Source organism: Xenopus laevis, chromosome 4L (genome assembly GCF_017654675.1).
Source record: "Xenopus laevis strain J_2021 chromosome 4L, Xenopus_laevis_v10.1, whole genome shotgun sequence".
In the NCBI taxonomy this organism is placed as follows: domain Eukaryota; kingdom Metazoa; phylum Chordata; class Amphibia; order Anura; family Pipidae; genus Xenopus; species Xenopus laevis.
Genome location: NC_054377.1, coordinates 70,828,424 through 70,855,106, shown reverse-complemented (window position 1 = coordinate 70,855,106; position 26,683 = coordinate 70,828,424). Strand labels below are relative to the sequence as shown.

Genomic DNA, 26,683 nt, shown 5'->3' with positions numbered 1-26,683 from the left:
TTCAATCTGTTATTGCGCCAAAAGACAACTTTACATTATATTAAAGTGTGGGAACTGAATAATTTTGCAAACTGTATATTTCCTTTTTTTCTACATAGATTCAGTTAAAATAAAAATAGCTTAGAAAACAAAATGTAAGCGTAAGATTAGTTTTTCAGTAAAATGAAGAATTGTTCAATAGTCTAAATACTAAATATACTCCACAATCACTATCACAGCCTCATAAATGGTTGAATTGGCACATGGTTACCCATGTGAGCAGTAACGCCACGTCAAGGCTTCAACTCTTGTTACTGTCCATTTATTGCAGCAAATGGCTCACCCTATAATTTGCTGCAATAGTTCCCTAGCTGGTCCAGCACTGAGTGACAAACCGTCATGGGACCTTTCCTCCTCAGTAATGACTGAGAGGCACAAGCTAAATATTCCCACATACACATATTGGATTTCATTCAAACATACGCTAGCTAATTTTATTTGTTGGAGCAAATCAGCTGGCAATCATAGGCATAAGGAGGATGAAATCCTCACTGATTTGCTGACCATATGACTTGCTGCAATGATTCCCTATTTAGTCCCTAAAGTTCTTCACTGGGATTTTTTAAGTTCACATTCAGACACAAAACTGACTTTCATCACACAAACATTGACTATTTTGTAAAATCACATTGAGACGCATAGAGCACGTGGGATTTATACCTCTGCTGTTTGGCTAACCATATGGTTTGCTGCAATACTCCCCTAACAAGTAAGGATTTTAGATTTTAAATACTGGTGAATGACTAATGATGTCCCTATTTAGCTGATCAAATTATTCAAACTTGGGGGTACAAAACAGGTGGTGCCTAGGCAGCGTTTTGGTTAATCAAGCTCTTCCCTGCATTTTATGCCAGACACAGCCCTCAATATCTTGGGTTTGTTTTTACAATGCTCATACGTCTCACAAAGCCATACAACATACATGCATATTAAAGCAAATCACATAGTGAGCTATTGGTATATTAAAGTTAATATAATTGCTGTGGTTTGCTGGAATAGTCCCTAATCCTAGATTCATATGTAGCCAATTGCCGGCTTGAAAAAGCCAGCACTGAACCCCCTCCTATTTGATTCAGTTTAGTACCCTTTGTTTTTAGGAGATTTTATTTTAGTTGGTTTAATTTATATTCTAATGGTGATTTTAATTATCTTATGTGCACTGACACAGTTACTTAGTAGTGAGGCTAATGCCACACCAGGCTGTGAAAAAGCAGATCCGCTCCCATTTGCTCCATGGTGTAAGTGCATTGATACACACGGAGTGGATTTTGGTGCAGAGAAGCATAAATATACATTTTCACACCAAAATCTGTTCCATGACTGTCAGTGCACTTATACCGTGGAGTGAATGGGAGCTTTCTCAGCCAGGTGTGGCATTGATCTTTTGGTTGAAAAAAGGTGTCCAAATTCAACCTTTTGCTGAAACAAATCCTACCTAATTTTTAGATGATCCAGAGGAAGGCAAAAAAACCCCCGTCTGAAGCAGCTTCTAATTTGCTTCAGAAGGGGGAAAAAATTCCTTCCTGACTCCAAAATGGCAATCGGTATAATCCCTGGATCAATGGTTTCCTAATTCTACTAAAACCAGTAGCTTTGTACAGTAAGTACAATGCTACCTTCAGGGCATATGGGTTGGTTCAGTATTGGCATACATTTGGGAAAGTACCAGGTTATAAAAATATCCTGGCACTGGTAACTGATTCATTGAACAGGAGAACAGTAAGGATGATACACACAGGGGCATGTGAAGGTGCTTCTAATCCAATTTCACCTGCAGTACAGTCAGCAGCTGCTGCGCTATTAATGCAAGCTCTACAAATACAGTGACCTCTGAACTGGCTATGGACTGCAAGTAAAATGACTCTAGACGCACCTAGAAATACTAGTGGATAATAGTAAGAAATATATCTCAGTGTTCTCCTGTTCAACAAATGGGTGAGCATTTCAAATGACTAAACTGACTTACACTCAATCACACACACAAATACATAGAGCACACACACTCACAGAGAAGAGTTGGGAGAGAAGTTGGGGAGAGGACAAAGAGGGCATGGGTATGGGAAGTGCTAGGGTTAAGGTATGGAAGAAAACCTGGAGGGATTAAAAGTGGATGGTAAAGAAGCTGGGAATAGGGAAAGGGATTGAGAGAAATGTAAATAAGGAAATCAGGGGAAAGGGAAAAGGAGGACACAGTATAGAGGAAGTAGACCAGTGCCCCCCGCGGCCGCAGGGTCTGCTTTCTTTATAGTTATGCCATGTAAGGAAATAAGGGAGAAAAAGAAGTTTGGGGTGTTGTTTAGAGATTAGGAAGAAGGGAAATCAAGGGTAAGGGAGCAGAAGGGAGAAAGTACAGAGGAAGTAGACCTGGGCCCCCCGCGGCCAGGGGGTCTGCTTCCTTCATAGTTACACCACTGCTTAGAAAAGGGGTTACACAGGTAAGGGAATAAGAGGAAGGCAGATGTTTGGGGTATTGTGAAGTGATTATGAATGAAGGAAATCAGAGGAAAGGGAGTAGGAGGAGACAATATAGAGGAAGTAGACCCGGGCCCCCCGCGGCCAGAGGGTCTGCTTCCTTTATAGTTATGCTGCTGGTGTGACCCACTTAGGAAAGGGGTCAATCATGGGTAAGAGAATAAGAGAGAGACTGAAGTTTGGGGTGTGGTTTAGTGATTAAAAAAGAGGCAAATCAGGGATAAGGGAGTAGGGAGTAGGAGGGAGACAGTATAAAGGAAGTAGACCTGGGCCCCCGCGGCCATGGGGTCTGCTTCCTTTATAGTTATGCCACTGGAGTGGGCCACTTAGGAAAGGGGTCAATCATGGGTAAGAGAATAAGAGAGAGACTAAAGTTTGGGGTGTGGTTTAGTGATTAAAAAAGAGGCAAATCAGGGATAAGGGAGTAGGAGGGAGACAGTATAAAGGAAGCAGATCCGGGCCCCCCGCGGCCAGAGGGTCTGCTTCCTTTATAGTTATGCTGTTGGTGTGACCCACTTAGGAAAGGGGTCAATCATGGGTAAGAGAATAAGAGAGAGACTGAAGTTTGGGGTGTGGTTTAGTGATTAAAAAAGAGGCAAATCAGGGATAAGGGAGTAGGGAGTAGGAGGGAGACAGTATAAAGGAAGTAGATCCGGGCCCCCCGCGGCCATGGGGTCTGCTTCCTTTATAGTTATGCCACTGGAGTGGGCCACTTAGGATAGGGGTTAATCACAGGTAAGGGAATAGGAGGGAGGCAGATGTTTGGGGGAGGGTGGGGTTAACCTGTTTTTATTTAGCAATTTTCATTCAAGATGTAACCTTACCATAGTACCTTCCTATTTTCCATCCTTTAGAAGCTACAGTCAGAGATCCCGTCTGGTGCTGGCTTTGATGGTAGAACCAGTTGACATTCACAGGAGATGGTTTAGGTTTGGTACAACAGGTGGATTGGTTGTTTAGGGGTGCAGCTTGCCACAGATGTTAAAGGCCTCAGGTTGTTACAGGCAGCAACTAATGATGGTATCCCATGTTAGAACAGAGGTAATGCCTTACTCCTGCCAATTCCAGTTGGGATCAACTTCCGAGAAATCTTTCAAATTCTTTTCATTGCAACTATGAGGGGAGAATGTTAGCGGATATTCATCTAAGTCGTCCGCAGATGGCTGTGAACAAAGAAAAAGAACTTAACCTTTTATACAACATTTCACACGGCAGAATTTTGTATTAATTTCACTAGTGGTTAAATGTAATTTGTTATCACATCTTATTAGTCACTGAGGGCTTCCTAACTACAAGGAACAAAAGGATGAACTCAGTTGCCTGGTGTTATTATGCAACTGACCTGTCCTCCATCCCAATAATAACAGGGGTCTTATGCAGTGGGAGAGTGATGCTTATGACTATGTTTTCATACAAATCATACATGTATAATAAGTCAGAAGACCTCTGCCCTACTGTTTCATGAAATAGTATTGATAAGACATTGATTGCTCCATCACATTTATTTACCATTTCTGGCTGAAAAGGTGTCTTCAGTCTTCGATTTTCCAGATCATCCCAGTTGATAGTGCTGTAGAAAGGATGCTCCCTGATGTTCCCATTCTGTCCAATTCGTTTGGTGTTATCAATCTCCAAAAGCTAAAGAGAAACATGGTCATATGTTAGAGTTTTGCAGATGTTATACTAGGTAACTCCCTGCATTATTGGCAGGCACATAAGCAGTATGCCAGTATATCTATTTACCTTAGGCAGGAGGTCCAGCATTTCCTCGCTCATATAACATGGATATTTTGGTGTTTTGTTCAAAATCATATATCGCTGCCTTAAAATGCTGCCTGATGTTGAATATGGCAATTCACCTGTGGCCATTTCATACATTGTCACCCCGAAAGACCACCAATCCACGGCTGTATTGTAGTCTTCCTTTAATAGAATCTTTGAAAAGAAAAAAAATAAAATGAATTATAGCAACAAACAACTTTATGCCTTATATTTGTGGTAGTAAAGAGATCCAAGCATTGAAAGTTAATTACAAGGGTACATTGACATGTCTGTTTGCAACATATTGGAACGTCTAAACTACATCAGAAAAGGGATGGACTCAGTTATTTTAACTACATGTAATATTAACAATTAAACACGCCTTACTTCAATATTAAAACAAATATATTTATTAAGCAACAGGCCTAAAAATTTAATCCACCTCTTAAATCACTGGCGGGTAATTAGGAGGAACACATGAGAATGGGAAAAAGACGCCAGGGGTGTCGCATTTAATTTAATTTGCAATTTAACATTCTATGACAACTAACAAACTGAATCACACAAGCTTTGGATATATTTGCACTGGAGTTCTGGATGTACAACAGGAATTACTAGTGGATTAATGTGTTTCCACAGTAGGAGCCTGTGCAGCTGGATGAATTACAGTTCTGCAGTTACAAAGTACATATTAATACTAAGATCCCATATAAGACTTTGTAGCTATAACGAACATTTCTGTGCTGTATAAAATGTATTAAATGCCATTTAGAATGCTTTGTGTTAATTAAGGTTTAATTGCAACAGGAGGGGTGCCTTATATTAGCCACCAGTGATTTTAAGGTGGGAAGTACTGTTAACCTGTTGTTTAATAAATATATTGAAGTATGGCATGTTTAAATGTTAATAGTACAAATTTGGTCTATTTTCTGATACAAGTTTAAAGGTTATAACATTGGGACTGACAGTTTCACTTTCATTTCAATACAGGTATATGACCTGTTATCCAGAATTCTCAGGACCTGGGGTTTTCTGGCAAAATGTATCTTTCCTTAATTTGGATCTTCATAGCTTAGGTCTACTAGAAAATCATATAAACATGAAATAAACCCAATAGGCTGGTTTTGCTTCCAATAAGGATCAATTAAATCTTATTTTGGATCAAATACAAGGTACTGATTTATTATTACAGAGAAAAAGGACATTTTTAAAAATCTGGATTAATTGGATACAATGGAGTGTATGGGAGACACTGCCTTTCCGTAATCTGGACCTTTCTGGATACAGGGTTTTCCGATAACGGATCCCATACCTGTAATCATGGAAAGGTCACATTGGGTTCAGATCAGTGAAAATTCTAACATCTAAACTGGACCCTAATAGATTCTAAGAAACTAAATTGCTTGAATTGGCATTGTGCCAGCATTTGTTAGGTGATAGATTGGGATAGATGGGAATGGGATCATCAAAGATGTTGATACTATTCTCTCATTTTTTTTTGATACACACCTTTCTATTATATATGCTACTATGCATATATTGTAAATATTTTACAACAAATTATGTTACCTCTGGTGCCCGATATCCAGGGGTTCCTGCTAAGCCGTAGGTCTTCCTCTGGCCAAAGATGTTCTCTTCTGCAATGCCAAAGTCGCAGATCTTTATGTGGCCGTCTTTATCCACTAATATGTTGTCTGGCTTCAGATCACTGTAGGTTAAACATAAGAACAATTTACTTTCAGAAAAATATAGAAAGAATTCTGGGAAAGAGGTCAAGCTTTATCACATAAGTGAAGTCTTTGTAAGTTAAATGCGATCACATATTTCATTCCCTTCTATTTAAGAAAGTTAATTGTTGTTAAAAATTACCTCAATTAAATTAACCACAAAAGAAGGTGATAAACTAATTTAAATTAAGCGTACAACAAAGCCCACTGTGTGCCACTGCTCTTGATTCATTGAGGGCATAATAGAGTGTTCTACACGATTGCAACTTATAGTTGATAAGTAGCCGCATCTAATCCCCCCAGACAAACTGTATTTTATTAGCTGACCTCAAAGAACTTTACAAGTGTTAAAGAACACAAACACAATACACTGAGATTTTACTGACCGATGAATGATTCCCTTAGAATGCAGGAACTGGAGGGCAACCACCATCTCTGCTGTGTAGAACATGATTGTCGACATTGGCAGACCTCCTTCACGCATAATCATTTGCCATAAAGATTTCCCACTGGCATACTCCAGGACAAAGAAGGCTTCAAGCTGGTAAGTGCAGGTTAGAAGAATGTGAGACATGAGACATTACTATACAAAAATAGAGCTGGTTAAAAGAAGGGCTAAAGGGACTTGTTTAAGGGGAACAAAACCATCTATGTAACTTGGGCCCCCTGCAATGATCTCATAACCCCTCCCCAACTGCATCAACATTAACAGGGCAAATAGGGCAGTATTGGGAGCTGTGTGGGTGCATTTCAGGAAGTGAGTCAAAGTCATATAAATAGGTTTTGTTTAACATATTTAAATGTTAAATAAGTACCCCTGTAATACACCCCATGAAGGTACCACCACTCTATACCAACAAGAATATATTGACAATGACCAAGTAGATTATGCTGTTAGTACTAGATGACAATAAGGACTGGGAGTTCCAAGAATTAAATCTCAGAGACACATACAAAGTGCTGTTTTAACCTGTTATTGTGCATAAGGATCAGTATGCTTTACCTCTGACTGAAAAGTTGCATAAGAATGGCATAAAAATGCACATTCTCTGCTGATCTTCAATACACGAGCTTCTTTAGCGATGGAATAGCAGTCGTTCTTCTGTTTCTTCAAGATCTTAATTGCTACCAGTTGTTTATTTGGTCTAAAAGAAGCCAACATCACCTAATAAAAATAAGAAAAGAGATTCATATCATGGGGTCTCTCCTAGAGACAGAAACAATGTAACTTGCTATGCAAACATGCTTCATGACTTGGGAAATCCTTCACTTACCTGGCCAAAGCCTCCTTGTCCCAGTACAGTGTGGAACTTGTAGTTGTTACTATCCAGGGGAGCAGGTCTTTCAATGTCCAGACGGGGTCTCTTCTGTATGCTTCCACCTTGTTAAAGAGAAAAAAATTCCATTAACAGATCACACCACAAACTGTAGTGATAAGCCAATTTTTTCACACACATGGATTTGTAATGAAATTTTACCAATGGTGGATTTTTCAAGAAACTGCAGCAAAAATCTGCCACGAAAAAATTAATCATAAAAAACGTCCATTCACTTCAATGCATTTGGAGTGAGAAAAAACTTGAAAAAAAGCCCATTGGCTTTAATGGATTTAAAGTAAGAAAAAACACCCATTGACAATGCACTTGGAGTGAGAAAAAACACCCATTTGGACTAGAGTATATTTTGCTAACAAAAAGTCGCTGTGACCCATAGACTGTAATGCATTTTGCAAATTTTTCGCCATTTGGCTAATTTTGCTGCAGTTTTCAATTTTTTTAGTGAAAAACTTATAAAATGTAACAAACTTTTTAAATGTATTTTAAATGTATTTTTTAAATGTATAAATGGTTTCTTGGGAGGTACTTATTTACAGTATAACATATAATTGAGAAGGTGATACCTACCCACTTATATGTATGGCCACTCGCAACCTCATTTTATGACCCAACGGCTCATTTACAAATGTGAGGGGCAAATTGTAGAAAACAGTTGTACTGCAAAGTGCCATGTTTTTTCTACTTTCTCCAAATTTGTTCACAGGGCCCAAAATGGAGTCGTGCCGTTCTCTCTTTATCCAGAAATGGATGTGCCTACGTTTGTCAGTGTTGCATAAAGGATCAATGGGAATTTTCCAGCACAAGTTATATAGGGAAATTAGCAGTTGAGTTTGCGGTTTGTTAGCAAGTGAGGGGATAGGTTGAAGGGGACATAAAATGTACATAAGTACAATGTAAAATTGCGCAGCCTGCTATTATAAGCACTTTTTCAATTTACAATAGCCCATATACTATTAATGGTGGGACAACAGTTATAGTGCTGGGGACTTAGATTCAATTTCAGCTAGGAATTAAAGAAATGTGTATGTTCATCCTAATGGATAATACAGGTATAGGATAAGTTATCCACAAATTCATTATCCAGAAAGCTCTGAATCACTGTATGGCCATCCCCCATAGACATTTGAATCAAATAATTTATATTTTAAAAAAATAAAGGTAAAGGTAACCCAACTAAGATGTAATTAATCTTTTTTTGACCCAAAACAATCATATAGGGTTTAATTCATGTTTAAATAATTTTTTAGTAGACATGGTGTAGAGATCCAAAATACCAAAAGACCCTTTACCCGGAAAAACCCCCAGGTCCCAAGCATTCTGGATAACAGGTCCCATGCTTGTTATATGATAGGGGCTTAGCAAAAGTGCTTATAACGGCACTGAGTAATTTCACATTCAGTGATTATGTACCTACAGTATATGCCTCTATTAAATACATACAACAAGGGTAATGTCTTTTCCTTACCTTCTAATAGGTCTTCTGGTCTTGATCTTCTGCTATTCCCTTCATTTTGCTCTAAATTTCTTTCTTTACTGTTGTCTTCTTTGATTTTTTTATCGTCTTTAGCAACCTGACTTGTTTTAATTCTCTCAAGCTTACTAGACTTTTTCTTTGCTTGTCTTTCCTTTTGTAACTGTCCTTCTTCAACTGCTCTCTTTTTAATGCTCTTACCTTCACTAGTTTTCTTCTCTACTTGGCTTTTCTTTTCTATCTCTCCTTCTTCAAATCTTCTCCTTTTAATCATTTTATCTTCATTGGTCTTCTTCTCTGCCTGGCTTTCCTTTTCTATATCTCCTCCTTCAAATCTTCTCCTTTTAATCTTCTCATCTTCACTGGTTTTCTCTGCCTGGCTTTCTTTTTCAATCTGTCTTTTTTCATTTTTTATCCTTTTAATGGTCTTCTCTTTATTTTCTGTCTGTTTCTCTACTCTCCATCTCCTTTTAATGCTCCTATCCAGACTTGTCTGTGCATTTCTGCAAATCTTTTTATCATTTGCTGCATCTGATTTTCTTTCTCCTGACTCCTTGATCCAATCCTTGTTGGTCTTACCTTCTATGCAGCTTTTCACTACCTGTCCAGCCGGACATCTCCTTCTCTCACTCAAATCCATGTTGTTCTTTACTCCTATACTACTCCTCCTATACGGTTTTTTATTTTTACTCACGGTTTGGATAAATTTAGCAATCGCTGATCAAAAACTCCTATTCTCTCCTACTCACTGTCCAAACGGCGGTTGGTCTGAACCAGCAAGTAACAGTTAAGCTAGGTGTGTCATGTGACCACCAGCAGTGGCATGCGGGCATCATTGGGTTTACCATGGAGCAACAAGCATGCAATTGAGAGCTGAAGACAATACTATGGCAATACTATATTGGTTGGTGCTATTGGTTGGTTGTCTTCTTTAGATAAAATGCTTGGCTGTAACTCACAGTGCCAAAAGTCATATTCATAAGTGTGTGTATGGTTATGCATATATATATATATATAAATATATGTGTGTGTGTATATATATAAATATATGTGTGTGTGTGTGTATATATATATATATATATATATATATATATATATATATATATATATATATATATATATATATATATATATTAAACATTTCACTATTTCATTGTACAGCTTTTTTTTCTAAATGTATGGTACCATAATTAAGGTTTGAAATGAAAGAGTTTCCAGTAAAGTAAAGTATATTTGTAGAATGCAAGGTTATTATGGTGAGAGTGGAAGGAAAAGGGATACGAGGATAGTTTATCACATCATAAGTATAGATCTGTCATCCCAGCAAGTTGTTTTCAGGAACTAACAATATTCATACTCATAGGGGGGTCTATATGGAACAGGGCATGGTTTGATTTAGGCTGAATTGGGTATGGACTGGACAAAACAACAGGCATGAAATGTTCAAGACATATGGGATAATATATAAAAAGGTGTTTTTGAGATGGTGTCATCTCTTCCCCTTAGCTTTTTCAGTTCTCAGTTGTGTTCTCTGTATGGCCCTCCCCCCCCTGCCCCACGGCTGCCTACTCCCTGACCGCTGTCCCCTTACTCGCAGGTAAAGGTAAAGTACAGGGCTCAGTTGAATTCTTGCGCGCATTTTGCCTCTTTCACATTACAGGGGCAATGGCTGCATTAGTGCTAGGTGTGAGAAAAATCAGGTGTAAAGTGCACAAAGTTTGGCATATTTTTATGCTTAGTGGTTCTATATTCAGTGTGCATATGCCAAAGCATCCCCTAACCAAATGAAAAAGAAGAGAACAGCTCTCATACAATGAAGGGATTCTGTATGGATCTAGTCCCTCCTACAGAAACTGCTGACTTCTACATTGCATATAAGTAGTAATGAAAAGGGATAAGTATCTGATCACTGCTATATAGATAAAAGATAATACCCTTAAGAATCTCACACATTATATTTTACAAGAGCTACAAGTTCAGTTTCTGGAATGGATTGTAACTGCTGAAAAAGTCAAAGGACACTTGGGGGAATTCTGAGCTATTTTTGTGTACTGGACAAGGGAATAGTACAAATTTGATTTGAATTTTAAAAAAATTTGAATATCGAAATGTATCATGTACTTACTGTCTCTTTGAAAATTCAATTTCGACCATTCGCCATCTAAAATCTGCAGAATTGCTGTTTAAGCCTATGGGGGACCTCCTAGAACCCAATTGGAGTCCATTGGTGGACTTTGAAAAATCAAAGGTTTTTTTAAAAAAAACTTTGAATCGACTTCGATCGAATAAGATGTTTCGATTCGAACGATTTGAATATGGTCTGTTCACCCGCAGGAAAAAAACTCAATTTTTGTTTTGGGAGTTCAAAAAAACTCCCATTACTTCGAAATTCGACCCTTGATAAATCTGCCCTTAAGTGGCAGATTTATTGAGGGTCGAATTGAAAATTCAAATTCTCTAATTTTTTATGATCAAAATTCTCAAATTCATCTAGGGAATTATCCAAACTTGTTTTGAGTTTTTAAAACAACGACAATTAGATTTTCGAGATTTATCATACCCTGGCCCTTTAAGACTTTGAATTTGACGATTCCCCACCTAAAACCTGCCGAATTACTGTATGAGTCAATGGGAAAGGTCCAGTAATCAATTTAGTGATGTTTGTAGCATTCCTGATATTCGATTCTTTTTTGGTTGAATTCGATTTCAGTTTTCGAATCGGTAAAATTCGTCCAAGTTTTACATACTCTATTTTATTAATAAATAGTCAAATATTCGAATTTCGCAATACAATGTAATTCGTGTGGAATCAATGGAATTATCATGCAAAGATAACCAACACCCTGGCCTGTTGTCTTTATTATAGAACACAAGGCTCAGTGTAGGAGCAGTAGCCTAATAAGACCTGTTGTTAGTAAAGAAGACCCTGTCCAGTGCCATATTGGTGTCAGCAGTAAGTGCAGCCAAGAGACTTACTTGTTGGTGGAATATCTTTACTAATGATTCTTAAGGAGACTAAGGGGTTCCTAATGTTTCTGCATGTGACATGTCCTATTAGTATCCAGAGCTAGGATGAAGTTCAGCACTGCTAAAACCATTCCTAATGTGGAAATTAGGGATGCACCTAATCCAATATTTTGGATTTGGCCGAACCCCTTGAATCCTTTGTGAAAGATTCGGCCGAATACCGAATCCACATATGCAAATTAGGGTTGGGAGGGGGAAAACATATTTTACTTCCTTGTTTTGTGACAAAAAGTTACGCAATCTCCCTTCCCGCCCCTAATTTGCATATGCAAATTAGGATTCAGTTCGCCAGAAGGATTCGGCCGAATCTGAATCCTGCTGAAAAAAGGCAGAATCCCGAACCGAATCCTGGATTCGGTGCATCCCTAGTGGAAATAGCAAAAATACCCTTAATATACAAGCTACCTCATAAAAGTAGTCTTGTATTGTTGGCTGGATACTGTCAGGACTGGCTGCCTTCAGAAAAGATTTTCCGCTGGAAAGAGCTACAGATGGGTATTTCACCTTTCCCCCAGGATCAAGCAGAAGTTTGAGAATTGTGTATTTGATAAAAGGAATGAACTTGAAGGTTGTATGTTTCAAACTCAACTCAACTTTTTTTCTACCCTAAAGTGTACTTTTTCAGTTGCCCAAAATGAGTCTGTTTGTGGGAGCACATGTGGGAGTTGCTGTAAATTGCAAGATATGAGGCAATTTTCAGAATGTTTTACAAAAATCTCAGAGCATATTATTTATTATTGCTCAAGCCTGCACAAATGAGTATTCGGTTATAGAAGGTATAACCCATTAGCTTACTAGCAAAGATTGTAAAATAAGTGATAAAATAAATAAAGCTTTTTTCCCAGCAAGTTTGCTTCTGTAATAATCAGCCAAAGTAATCAATAATAGAAAATGCGATTCACTTCAGAAACTCACTTGCGCTGTCTATAACCAATTGCTCAAACACTAATAAATATGTCTCCATGTTTAGCAAAGCTTTGGAGCTTGGTTGTGAGGAGTAGAAAAGCATAATTACCCATTTTACATTTATTAGAATGTTAAAATGTAGGTTTTCTGGAGTGACCTTACGATTTGCTGTTGTCACCATGTATAAAATAAATTGAATCATTCCAATAATAAAAGTCACAGCCATGATAATTCATATACATTACTTTTATTTTGGCTGTCTCTATATGCCACATACACAGTTTCATCCCTACTAATAACATTGTATTCAAGCATCAAAATACATCCCCTCATTTTACGTTTTCCCTCATTTTACTCTTTTTTTTGTGGTCTTACTAATAAATAATCTATAATGCATTTATATTTATATGTTTATATGGGCCCCTGAAAACCCTAAAATGTAAAATATAAGTAACCAAAATCAGCTTCGTCCAATACATCACGGTCTACCGTAATTACCCTAATAGCAGCAATTTTACGACATTTCTCCTGCCATTTCAGGCACCTCAAGCATCGCCCTTGTTGAGCCACCTGTGCGGATCCCTGATGCGCTCCCTCACCCTCCTGTAAAAGCCGCCATCCCTGTCACACGCACTCAGACCCTCCCCGTCCCTGCCAATTCTGCATATTCATCTCTCCACAATACAGACATTTTCTGGCTCTTTGCCGCTCTACACCAATCACGGTATTTCCCTCAGTAAAGGCGGCTGATGCCTAAGATGTAAAACATCAGAAACCGTAATCAGGTTTATCCTCACATCCCTGTCTACCGTAATTACCCTAATAGCAACCCTTTTGTCGACATCTCTCCTACCAATACTAATATTTCAGGCACCTCAAGCATCTCCCTTGTTGATCCACCTGTGCCGATCCCTGACGCGCTCCCTCATCGCCCTCACCCTCCTGCAAGAGCCGCCATCCCTGTCAGACTCTCCCAGTCCCTGCCATTTCTGTCACCCCGCAATACATTCTGTCTATCTCTTTGACGCTCTGCTTCATTCACAACTTTTTCCCTCGGTAAAGGCGGATTAAACAAAACAAGAGCGGGATGTTCCCTACTATTGCGGCGACGTTTCCTTTCAGCGCGCCGTGACGTCATGCGCTCCCTAGATCGGGTGCATGCACATAAACAAACAAAATGGCGGCCCCGGTTTTATTGGGACTCACAGGCGTAACCCAGCTCCAACAACAATCTTGTAGCTGCATTTGGGTGTCTAAATATTGAATACAGTCTAGCTGACATGAATTCACTGTGATCCCCTCTCACCCCACAGGAATTCAGAGGCAGTGACCCCTTCAATCATCCAGCAACACAATGAACTGCCCCAAAACCTGAGGTAGAGGTTACAACCTGTACTAAACCTACAATACACGTTGGCAAACCCGGGGATCAAGTTGCAGGTCCTGTCAAGAGTCCGCAGCCCGCCACTAGAACCCATTACCACTTTCTCATGTTTGAATTTGCCGCTCACGAATAGGTAAGCCGCAGCGGAGCGGTCACATGGTAGGATCACATGACCGTGACGTCAGGTCCTCTCCTAGGATAGGAACTAGCCGCTACCCTAATTAATTCCATTATATTCTTCCTGGTTTAACTTCCGGGTGATTTTAGACACAACATGCTCCTACATTGCACATACATTATTTAATGAAGTGCTTTCTTTTTATTAAAGATGATTTCAGAATGTAATTTGTGCAGGGCAAATTTTGGAAGCGAGCATGGCTGTTGTTCTTCTTCGGATCCTGACAATAGTAATAAGTGAGAGCAGAGAAAAAAAATGTAAATTATAATTCAAACATCCAGCCCTGCCCGCAATCTAACACTTACGTAACGCCAGCGTAAAGCGTCATTCTTCGTCTCTCTCCCAGGCAGCTACGTGACGTGTCATTACGCTTATTGTTCTAATATTGATGTGACAGTCTCGCGAGAAGAACATTTTTGGGATTGATGTATTTGTATGTGAGAGCTGGTCGGCAGGTGAATAGGCGTTGCTGAGCATTTAGTCACCGATCTGCGAAAATCGGGACTGTCCCTCGGACCGACCACTTATCAGGCACCATATTGGTATGCAGCGTGACATAAACAAAGCGAATGAACAGCAGTGCGCGTATCACATGGGCTGCTACTTACATTGCACATGTACTGCCACATGATTCATGGCTTTTGTACTTAGCAGCGAATTCATACTCCTAATACAGAGACACAGAATAGAAATGTGCAGTTTCTGCAGTGACTATTGTTTGGTCAATGGGAAAATGCATTCCTGTGTATGTAATGTATGAATTGAGCTCGTTAGAAAGGGAGTCGCCACCTATAAAACATTTCTCTCCTTTATTCCTTTCAGTATTATTCACTCGGTAATCTAAAAGTGTTTTTTTATTTGTTTGGGTCGGGGGAACCTTTCCTTTGGCAGCAGCAGTGCCCCTTCAGGTTACCTATTGTGGCAAAAAACAATTGTTCTCTCTGCACTAGTCATGGGTCGTGTCCCCTGATTATCCGTGTAGAAGTAGAAGAACAAAAGGTGAATGTGGGGGTGGGGTATCATCAGGGGGGTCTCCTCCAGGTGTCTGGGAGGCACAATTGCTCCTGTCTGCATGGTATGGATATATATATATTTATTTATTAGGGATGCACCAAATCCAGGATTCAGTTTGGAATTCGGCCAAATCCTTGTGCCTGGCAGAACAGAATCGAAATCCTAATTTGCCTATAGAATTATTTCCACTTTTTCCTTTCCTGCCCCTAATTTGCATATGCAACCTAAGATTCAGGTCGGTATTTGGCCTAATCTTTTACCAAGGATTTGAGGATCCGGCCGAATATATATATATATATATATATATATAAAGCCATTGGTTGCCGGCACTCACCTCCGCCATTCGATCATTTCGCCGGGTGCTAACCTAATTCAATATAAAGTCCAAAAATAAAAGGAAGCACTCGCGGCATAAAGGTTGTTAGAAGTCCTTTACTGAATCCTATAAACATCTACGCGTTTCGGTACCTCAAGGGACTGTCATATGTATGAGGTATGCACCGAATCCAGGATTCGGTTCGGGATTCGGCCAGGATTCGGCCTATGCAAATTAGGAATGGGGAGGGAAATCAGGCGACTTTTTGCCACGAAACAAGGAAGTAAAAAATGTTTTTCCCCTTCCCACCCCTAATTTGCATATGCAAATTAGGATTCGGTTCGGTATTCGGCCGAATCCTTCCTGAAGGATTCGGTGGTTCGGCCGAATACAAAATAGTGGATTCTGTGCATCCCTAATATATATATATATATATATATATATATATATATATATGTGTGTTTTAAATATGGTGACTTGTCTTGGTGATATTCCTTTATATATGATTGATTCTTATAATATTTCCCTGTGTTGTTTGTGGTGGCCCAACCACCATTGCCTTAAAGGGCTATTTAAAGGCACTGGTGGCGGAAACAGGGCAAAGATACTTTTGGTGGGCCACCATCCCAAGACATTTGTGGCAACACTGACCTAACTCATTTTAAATCATACAAATTTTTTTATTATAATAAGGCTGGCTGCTACAAAAACTATTCAGCAGCAAGTAGTCAGCGCAACAAACTCCTAACTTCAGCTGTAGTGCAAATTTAGCTGCAGATTTCGCTGTAGTAACCACTTTCACTGGTAAATACAGCATTCGATATGGAACAACAATACTTAATTTCTTTAAATGAAAAATGCCTTAATTGCATTATTTTCCGGGCATTACAGCTGTAATGCCTGGAATATAATGCAATAAAGGCTTTTTTAATTCAAAGAAACTCAGTAGTGCTGTTCCATATAGAATGCTACAAAATCTATAACCTGACTAAATGGAACACTCAGTGTTACTTAAAGATTCATTTTAGTTTTTTCCTCATGAGTATTATGTATATTGGACTTAATCACTGCAAAGAAGAGCAACTCCTTTTTAAAGAATAAAGTTAAATCATATTTCATTGGATCCATCTGTTGTGTGCCTTGAGCGCTGAGTGCACCAGTATCTTAATGGGGCTGGGGCAAATTCCTTTTTTTCTCATTTATTAAAGAGGTCTTGCTTCAGTCGCATTTAATTAAGTAGCAGTATTGCTTATTGGAACAGCAAGAAAAACGCTGTTGGAAACAAGCCTTGTGCACCACACTAGACACAAAGTGAAAACTAGTGATATTATAGATGAGCTTGACAAGGCCCAGGTGTGTTGTTTGCTTTGTAGTGTCGACCATTATATATTTCCGCATTCCATGTTGCCAGACAATGCATTAGGCAGCATAGATTAAAGTGAAACAGTAATGTAGAAATTATATCACTGCCACACTAGTATCAACTATATAAGGACTTGGGAAATATAAGAAACAGTAGTTTGTTAAATTTATACTTCAGTACAGTGGTTTATGGATATTGTCTATATTTTGACCTTTGGTTATAGATATTCATTTTGAATGAGGCACAGTGTATGTCAAAGAATACAGTTCTTTTAAGCTTTTTCTTTTATATACTTTCTCTATATTAGGTGTTTGCTGAGGGTTAATGTGGTTTTGCGTAACGTATAATGGTGCTGGTATCAGGCATTGGAATTCAAGAGCATGATGGGAAACAGAAGAAAAAAACATCACAGACCAACAGCCATCGTTTATATTCCTGCCCCCCTGCGTCTCAAGCCTTACAGCGCTCTAGTGGTATTACCTCTACCCTTACTAATGGAACCAAAAGCAAATGTAAGACACAATTACTTTCACAGGGTGAGACCAAGAAGCAGGCTGGATGTCCAGTGTACATAGGGCAATGCAGCTGGATGCGTCGAAGTGAGAGTTCCTGCACCATCAACAGCAGCGGCAGCTCTCGGGGACGTCTACGAAGTTCAGGTTCCTTACCACATATTGCCAGAACTAGAAGTGAACAGAGAATTGTTCCGAAGAGTTCCTGCCTTCTAGTAGCATTGAGACCCATCAATGTTGAAGAGGAAAAGACCAAATTTTTCACATCCAATTATACATATAACCCACAATTTCAATATCAAGAACCAATGCCCACCAGCGTTCTCGAAAAATACAGTCAAGCATCTAACCAATTCCTTGCTCAGGTAACTGCAATAAAACTGTAAATATGATCAAGTGAGAGATAAACTGGCTATTGAATTATAGCTAAAACATTTCCCATAAACCGTTAAACACGCAATTTTAGGTGTCTTCTTTCGATACATATCTAAGATAAGCCCATGGCACTTTTAAAAACTACGGTAATATAAATATAATCACTTATTGTTCAGGTAAATGTGATCTGTGTTGATAGCAAATAACTCGGTGTATAGACAGAATGTTAGCTTGTGTTATCAGCACCCCTGTAAATATGAGGGCTCATTCATCAAGTTGGGCAAGGAGCAAAGTGCAAAAATTTACAAAGAACCCCAAATTTTCCCCCCACAATGCACATTTTTGTCAGTACCTGCACCTTGTACCTCATGAACCTCTCCAGTATCTGTGAGTAATACACTAATTTGCATATGATGTAGGTAAAGAAAGTTTTAGGGCTTATAAAGCTCAGCAAGTAAAAGTGATATAAAAAAAAAGATTCATGATATAGAAGAAAGGAATTTGCTTGTGTTCAAGGAGCATAGCATTATCCAATTGTATCTTATTGTTTGTGCTTTAACCAGTAATGTACTGAACTCAAGCTTTCCTTTTCCACAAATTCAGTCTTTCTTTAATATTCAATTTCCAAGTGAGTGCCTACTGATTACTACATTCTATTTGGAAGCAACACTTGGCAAGCAGTGAATTTGATCAAGTAGCAGTGATTTAAATACCCGTTATTGGAATCTAAGCCATAAAGCAGAACAGGACTGCTGGGAATGGGATTGAATGGCACTGCACAACTGCACAATATCTGATGTTAATTAAAAAACATGTAATCTTTGCAGGCTGTTCGCATTCTAAGTACAGTTTTAAGGAAGTATGGCGATTATGAGAACTTTCAAGCTGTGACAGGAGGAAATCTTCTGAGCAAGTGTCAGATTTGGGCATGTTGCCGAAAATACATGCAGAAGGAAGGTTGTAGTGGAGAGGTGAGATAATTTACACGTTGGTGCTAGAACGGGATGGGTTGTATAATCTCTTTAACTGCATGGGTTGGGGCTTTAAGGAAAAGTCTTTACTCTCTCCTGCTGGGCCTGAAGTTTTGTTCTTTAATAATGTCCTTGAAATCAGCAATATTTCTTTTTTAAATCGATTACAGAGGCACAATCAATTTCTTAGCTATGTCATTGTGTAATAGGGTGAAATTCTGAATTTATTTAACTTTATATATATTTTCATACTTGCACAATTTCTACAAGTTGTATTCCTCCAACTGCTAGTAATGGTTACATATGTAAATGCAAGGATATTGATCAGTATAGGATATACTTTGTAGAATGGTATATTTCTGTGTAAGGATAGAAATAATGGGAGTTTCGTGGCTGTGTTCCTGCAGGAATACTAGGGATTATGTGCAAAACTGTTTTTATAGTGGATATGAATAATGTTTCGTGGCTGTGTTCCTGCAGGAATACTAGGGATTATGTGCAAAACTGTTTTTAAAGTGGATATGAATAATGGTTTTCTTTATGTATACCTTCATACCCTATTGAATGCCATCTAATACGTAAGTCAGATGTACTTTAAGGAAAAGTCTTTACTCTCTCCTGCTGGGCCTGAAGTTTTGTTCTTTAATAATGTCCTTGAAATCAGCAATATTTCTTTTTTAAATCGATTACAGAGGCACAATCAATTTCTTAGCTATGTCATTGTGTAATAGGGTGAAATTCTGAATTTATTTAACTTTATATATATTTTCATACTTGCAAAATTTCTACAAGTTGTATTCCTCCAACTGCTAGTAATGGTTACATATGTAAATGCAAGGATATTGATCAGTATAGGATATACTTTGTAGAATGGTATATTTCTGTGTAAGGATAGAAATAATGGGAGTTTCGTGGCTGTGTTCCTGCAGGAATACTAGGGATTATGTGCAAAACTGTTTTTATAGTGGATATGAATAATGGTTTTCTTTATGTATACCTTCATACCCTATTGAATGCCATCTAATACGTAAGTCAGATGTACTTTTGAATAAGAGGTAGGTGTGATTTGTTATTAATCCTATTACTAACTATATATATGTGCCCTGGGCACCTTTACCACAAAAGACTGCTGTGACTGTACATAATAATAGTTTTAAGTACACAAAACAAGATAAGGCTCTGTGAAAACTGGCCTGCAGATATAAGTCTTGTGACATAAAACATCCTGTATTTGCCATAGCTTCCCATTTATTGCAGTGGGGTTATGCCAGAGGCAAATTCTGTGTCTGTTTTTCACACAAGAAACCAGAAGCTTGTTTAGGATGTACGTATGAATTATTTATGTGCAGGGTTTATTGTAGATGGCTGAAATTAGAGACACCTTATATTTAAAATATAGATGGTGCTGCTCTTGCATCCACACGAATGGCACACAGATTTCAGCCATAATATCTGTACTGGTGCTGATGTACATTTAAACACCTATCTCTGACCGAACCCATGTTTCACTCTTTTATCTTCACTCTCTGTTTTAGGTGGTGGGCGGCCTATTCATATACATCTGTCTCTTTCTGGCTATCTTTAGGTGGTGGTACAGCTCACTGAAGACTTGCTCTCTCAAGCAGTTATGACAATTGAGAACTGCCGACCCACTCTCAGCATCAATCTACTTGGTGCTAGACAGCACTGGCTAGAGGGGATGCTTCGGCATGAAATTGGTGTGTGCAGTTCTCTTTATACAGCATGCAATGGGGGTGTTAGAATGACCAGACATTAAAAGGTATTGGGTATAATTAAATTGCATGGTGCATCATACATAGGGTTGTACAATATTTGTGTAGATGATTATTTGCTTTTCTGGGAACACGTATATTGTATGGTGTCCATTGTTACTAGTAAGCAATTCAGTGCTATGCATTTTGACTGTAAAGTTTATTAACACTTTTAATTATCTTGCTGCATGCTGCTAAAAATAAACGTTTGGTTTGATGTAAATTGTACTCCTACATTCATTATATCCGTTTACATACCTTCTTTGACATGCCTGTTCTACCCCTGCACTGGCACATTCTGTGACTCATGGCTGCATATATTGCTCTCTCCACTTCCTACCACTTTTCTTTTACAGGTTGGACGTTTGTGAGCTTTTTCTTTCTTTCTTATAACCACTGACCGTGTGACCTTTATTTTATGTGTTGATCTGCACCTAGCTCTTGATTTCCAATCTAAACCTCAGCATCAAGTGGTGTGCAGTCACATCCCATAGTGCTCTTGCACCATGACTCTGTGTATATGACCATCAGAAATGTTTGAGATTGGGAATGCACATACTATTTCTTCAACAAAATTGTTTAACATGAGCTTTTACTGACAGGAACCCATTACTTTTACCATTCAGAAGCCTAATAAAAATATGAAATGAAAAGCGTAATAGCTATAATAAAATGTTATTGTATTAGCATATACGCTTACAAATATTTAGTGCTAGTTGAAACAATGCTTGTTTGACATTTATCTCATTGCAGTCCAAATCCGAGCATGCATTTTGCACAATGTACTAATATGGTTTGAAATTAGCATCCCTTTATTAAATTATTCTCAAATTATGATTTATGTGAGAAGGTGTCACTTCAGAAATGATGTGGTAATAACACCATTAGTGTCCATATAAGTTGCAGCTAATACTACAACTCACTAAGGGAATGCAGGAAATACCACCATGTCCAGACTGCTAGTAATTCCTGGGTTCATCTTGCATCAGTGTGTGCACTTTAAAAAATTCAGGCTTTTTAAGCAGCAAGATCAGAAAGCCTTGATAAATATTATACCCCTAATGCAAAGCGCTGATTAGCTTACTAGTAGCAATGGTGACCATACAATTTGTACAAAGCTAACAGTTAATTCAAACAATTGATTGTATGGTCTCCCAAACCAAAAAATGTCGAATAAATATTTTTGCATGAACTATTAAAGCATTAACAGTGTGCTTTGACTGATGGTCATCACATTTAAGAGTCAGCCAAATCAATTCAAGTTTATAATAGTACATTTTTATTGTTTACCCAAGGTTTCCATCCCAAAGCTACTACCAACAGAGTTCGTATTTCCAACTATTATGTTAATATACTGTCTTCTGCCTTTGCCAGGGGCTGACACCAGATTACTTATTTACCACCAGGGCAGCCCAAGTTCCACAGGACTGCCAGGTTGCAGGGCTTATACCATAGGATACCATAGGATTTGCAGGGCTTATATAGCTGGAATATGCTGAGGATCCAAACCAGTGGTCATACTGAAAAAATGATCTTGAATTATAAAAAATTCTTTGTGTGTTCCATAGTAGTGATCTAATTAACGTTCCAAAAACCTGATAACTGACTGTTAATCAGTTGAAGTATTCTTGTATTATTGTCCTTAACCCTATGTGTGTTTTTATGGAATAAAGTAAGAATCTGTGTGAATATATACACTGCCTTTGTTGAGACTTTTGACCAGTTCTGTATCCTCACTTTTCTACTGAATAAAATTCTACACTATAAGAAAATACTCTTAAAAATAAAAACCAAAATCTGCTGGTTGCAGAAGTATTCATTCCCCATACTTTAATGTTTTGTACAACCACTTTTTCCTGCAATAACAACATTGATTTGAACTCCTGCTGTACACATTGTTCAGTAGTAAAAGCTATGATGATTGCTCAACAAGTCCATTTACTTTAGGTTTATATATACTAGATACCATAGGATTTGTCATTCGTATTCGAATTAATATAAAGTGCTAACCTTTAGTAAATATTCTATACTGTACTTTTTTGTGTATTTGTCATATGTCTCGCACATGAATTTCCTGTGTTCTGTAAATGCATTGTGGTCATCTTTTAGGCACCCATTACTTGCGTGGTGTAAATGATGCACGTCAGCCTTGGCATGGTTCAGAGGGGAGAAAGAGGTTTTCACTGAAGCCAGCTAATCCCACTGAGGAGGGCTTGGCAAGCCTGCACAGTGTGCTGTTTCGGAAGAATCCATACCTGTGGCGCGCTGCACTTCTGTACTACGCTGTAAGCCGTGCTGCTAACTCCAGCTTCTCTGAGCTTTTCCATGACTTGCAGCAATTTGTGCAGGACCCCAATGTTCGGTGGGAGTACTGTGTGCGAGTTAAACGTGGACAACTAGACACTGGACAAACAGGTAAAACAAAAACGGGCAGTTTTATAGGCTATAACCCAAATACTAAAACTGGCAAATGTTTTTTAAAGTCAATAGGACTTATATATAAAATCATCAGATACAAGTGTTTTAGCACAAAGGTAAGCAAATGTGCGCTCCTTAGTGCTCCGTCAATGAACACTTGTTTCCAGAGCCTGTGCTTTGCACCTTGTGCTGTATCTGTACAGGACTCTACTGTGTCTTTTACAATATACCACCCATAGCCTGCCTCTCAAGAATATGTTGCTGCTGAACCCAGGCTGTGCTATATTCATGGGAGAGACACCTAGGGCCAAGTGCAAAATAACGGAGGTTTGCAATTATTTCAGTGTATACCAAACAGGTAGATGACTGGTCAACATTGAGTATTTGGAAAACCTGTTTATATATTGTCTGCCAATTCCTTTGGTCTGGTTGGCTAAAACAGTGACTGGATCATGTGCAGTATTACCATGCATGTACACAGTCAGATTCTTTAGTGAGATCCAGCTATTTGGTATTCAGGTATACCAGTTTGAAAGAAAAATATCAGACCGGATATTAGTTGCAGGCCCATAAAATAGTGAACATGATGGCATCGCCATATAATTGCCCCTTTTCTATATACAATGCTATTTTGTTTATAAAATTAATATTTGGAAGCTCACCGCAAAATAACTGGACTGCATTTTTTATATAGGTAATACATTTTACTCTAAATTGCCCAAATAAGACATTTCTGTGTCAATGACTGCAATATTCATTTAATTTAAACATGACAGAAACTTAAAAAGAAGTGAGGCAGGTGCGCTGAGAGAAAGAGAGGCTTATTTGGGAACAGTGGTAATGTTGGGTAGTGCATTGCTTCCATCAGAAACATCCTTTTCCTACTGGAGGAGCCCCGATACTATTGTAATATTTTTGCCCCAGAATTGACCTAGTCTTGTTAATTATTATACGGTTTGTACCCAACTAAATTCTACTGCACTGGGGACTGCAGTGTAGATCTTTGTTCAACATGAATTCAATGAATATGTCTTTGGCTGAACATTCTTTTCCCTATTGTCGCAACCACAAATATCGATGTTTTTTTTTATATTACTTGAGCTAAACACAGCAAACCAGGAAACTGCATGTTTGGGTCTTGAGAGGTAGATAATTTGATTGCACAGGGAATGGAAGGAAGGGTATTGTATACTACCTCTCACAATCCAAATATGGAGTAGTTTTAATTTACCTGTTACCTCAAGGAATAACAATATATAGATCATTACTAAAAGCTGTTTCTCCCCAGGTTGCTTCTGTAAAGACCAGGTCTACCTTGATGGAATACTGCGCATTCTGCGGCACCGACATACTATTGATTTCCGCCGATTAACTTCCCTTGGAAAGGTATAGTAAGATTTAAACTTATTTATACATTGGGAGCATAGGAACCCTTTTCTGGTGGTAGTACTATTGACAAATTTGCTGCTGTTTATTGCCACCTGTTGAAAATGTACATTGTGGCTTTTAATAGCCTTCTAAAATCTTGGTTTACGTTTGTCCAATCCCTTTTAAATAGGTGTTTGCATAGTTTCTATGCTACTGTGTGGCTTTTTAAAACATGGTAGCAAAACATCATTAGTGTCTTTAGAATTAGGTGATTAAGACTATTCTGACATTCCAATGAGGGGCACGGCTTGGGTTATGGATCATGGGGACATTTGTCATCTGTAAGAAATCTGTGCTACCTGTGAGCTACAGATTTCTTAAAAAGTGTTAGTGTGAAGGGCCAGCATTTTATGCAGAGGTTGTGCCATTCATATTTTTTACTACCAGCGTTTCACCTTAGCCACCAATACTAAGGTATTTTCAGGAGATTTGTAACCTACAGTTAGTGCTTCTAATGAGAAATTGCAATCACCCTTACAATCTGAGCAGTTAAATGAGAAGCCCCATTATAAACAAATTCCTCCCTTCTCCCTACATGTAGCCCTTGTGGTGTTTATTTGCGGTTATTATAAAATTGTTAATGTGGCATACATGTACATATCAACCAGACATATTTCTAAATTGTACATGATTCGTTCTCCAAATAATCTTTGGACTAATTTATGTTTCCTACAAACCATGCCAACATTGTATCAATCCAGGCATATTTATTTGTTGTTCAACTTCTTTTCCCTGTTGAGTGCTATAAAAAACAAAATCACAATCATTAATCTAATATTGAAGAAGGTGGTCTACTGGCTGTTTAATCAAAGTATGTGTTGCAAAGCCTCAGTTTTCCTCATTACTGGTAAAAGGAGATATCACCCTAACTACTTTATTCCCCATACTAAGTATTGTCTGATTGATGTTTTTTTTTTTTTAATTTTTGAGAGGGAAGGTTTCATTGTCTTTTCCCTCAGGTATCCTATGAAGATGCAGAGGAGCTACAGAAGTTTGCCGAGCTAGATAATATTCGGATTCCTCACTTCATGCAGGATCTGGAGAAATACCATCATCAGCTTCAACATATTATGGAAACAAACCAGATTACTGATGAGGAGCTGCAAGCTTTACTCCCAAACTGACCGGGGCGAATGCTGTCTAGACTAGAGCAACATCCCATTCATGGCAAGGGCTAAAAGTGTTATGACAACAGAATTGGAGAATGGCGTTTTAATTTATACAGTCTTTATTGGGAAAGTTGTAGGTGTTTCTGTAACTGTGAATTAGACAAATTGATGCACTGTTTTGTAGTAAATAGGAGTAATATGGGGCACAATGTACTATAAAACAGATTTGTTGAACCTTGTGCTGACCAGGAGTTGGAGGAATATTTTCTCTGATAATAAACCAATATGATCATGAGCACATTTTCACATTGTTAAATTGTAAATGAAAAATGCTCATGATTTAATTTGAGTTATTATGCAGAGGGTGCTAAAGGCCCAACAATACATGATCTCATCGTCCTCTTTTTAGGGCATAGACTTCTGCGCACCTTCCCACTGCTAGCAGCCTCCTGTGCCTTGAAAAATACCTTCTGTGATCCTTTTTCCTATCCTTTTCCAAGTTTTCCACAGAGTTGCATATACCTTCTGCCAATTGAGTGCATTAGGTACCTGCATCCTGAGCCAGTGCATGGTCCTGTGTGCACCAGAATGAAAGTTTTAACTGCACAAAAGGATTTAACTTAATGACTTAGGGCTACTGGCCGTGGGAAGTGGCACCCTTACACTATTAAAATGAGGTAATTATCAGGCCTTCAGTTTCCTTTAAATTACTTAAACGTAATGCATGTTTTTATGAATAAAACAGCAAGTGTTAAAACATCCTATACATTATAGGTAATATTTATTTCTTGTGTGTATTTGTTTTTTCCCACCTGTAAATATTATTTAATAAATGTAAAAAGAATTCCGCTTTCATACACTGCATGTGATCCTTTTATATCAAATATATTTATTATTTTGTAAATGAGGAATTAGCAGAAGACCATGTTTTACCTGCACTCCCCCAAGCTGAAGTACAGACTGCTACATTGTCAGATTAGTAGAGCAAAAAGGCATTGCCTCCAATTAATGAAATCCTTCATGATACTGTTTTTTCTTTGTATTTTCTAATGGGAGAAAATGGTGGTGGGAGACACACTGAATGGTTGAACTTGACAGACCGT

General features: G+C 38.3%; 2 protein-coding genes across 3 annotated transcripts; one reads left to right on the top strand and one right to left on the bottom strand.

Moving 5' to 3' along the window:
* Positions 1 to 296: 296 nt before the first annotated feature.
* LOC121403034 (protein kinase C delta type-like) lies at positions 297 to 9,807 on the bottom strand. Its single transcript, XM_041590287.1, has 8 exons — positions 8,802 to 9,807; positions 7,274 to 7,380; positions 7,003 to 7,164; positions 6,386 to 6,540; positions 5,842 to 5,980; positions 4,255 to 4,446; positions 4,021 to 4,149; positions 297 to 3,674 (listed from the first exon to the last, which is right to left on the bottom strand). The coding sequence occupies exons 1-8, from the start codon at positions 9,445 to 9,447 to the stop codon at positions 3,561 to 3,563; spliced, it is 1,644 nt and encodes a 547-aa protein (XP_041446221.1). The 5' UTR covers positions 9,448 to 9,807; the 3' UTR covers positions 297 to 3,560.
* Positions 6,432 to 26,433, top strand: kiaa0895l.L (KIAA0895-like L homeolog). 2 transcript variants are annotated; one of them, XM_041590289.1, is made up of 7 exons: positions 6,432 to 6,543; positions 17,303 to 17,872; positions 18,710 to 18,853; positions 20,439 to 20,571; positions 22,735 to 23,040; positions 24,332 to 24,429; positions 25,431 to 26,433. In XM_041590289.1, the coding sequence occupies exons 2-7, from the start codon at positions 17,342 to 17,344 to the stop codon at positions 25,593 to 25,595; spliced, it is 1,377 nt and encodes a 458-aa protein (XP_041446223.1). In that variant the 5' UTR covers positions 6,432 to 6,543; positions 17,303 to 17,341; the 3' UTR covers positions 25,596 to 26,433. The 2 variants fall into 2 exon arrangements, with proteins under 2 accessions (XP_041446223.1, XP_018113601.1); XM_018258112.2 differs by lacking the exon at positions 6,432 to 6,543 and adding an exon at positions 14,683 to 14,844.
* Positions 26,434 to 26,683: the final 250 nt, after the last annotated feature.

Excerpts from the sequence above, each read along its gene's own strand:
- LOC121403034 (XM_041590287.1), bottom strand. The coding sequence starts at position 9,447 with ATGGATTTGAGTGAGAGAAGGAGATGTCCGGCTGGACAGGTAGTGAAA. Across the intron at positions 4,447-5,841 it reads CTGGATATCGGGCACCAGAG|ATTCTATTAAAGGAAGACTA; the intron begins GTAACATAATTT and ends TTCTTTTCAAAG. Across the intron at positions 3,675-4,020 it reads CACCTTTTCAGCCAGAAATG|CCATCTGCGGACGACTTAGA; the intron begins GTAAATAAATGT and ends CTTTGTTCACAG.
- kiaa0895l.L (XM_041590289.1), top strand. The coding sequence starts at position 17,342 with ATGGTGCTGGTATCAGGCATTGGAATTCAAGAGCATGATGGGAAACAG. Across the intron at positions 17,873-18,709 it reads CTAACCAATTCCTTGCTCAG|GCTGTTCGCATTCTAAGTAC; the intron begins GTAACTGCAATA and ends TAATCTTTGCAG. Across the intron at positions 23,041-24,331 it reads ACTAGACACTGGACAAACAG|GTTGCTTCTGTAAAGACCAG; the intron begins GTAAAACAAAAA and ends GTTTCTCCCCAG.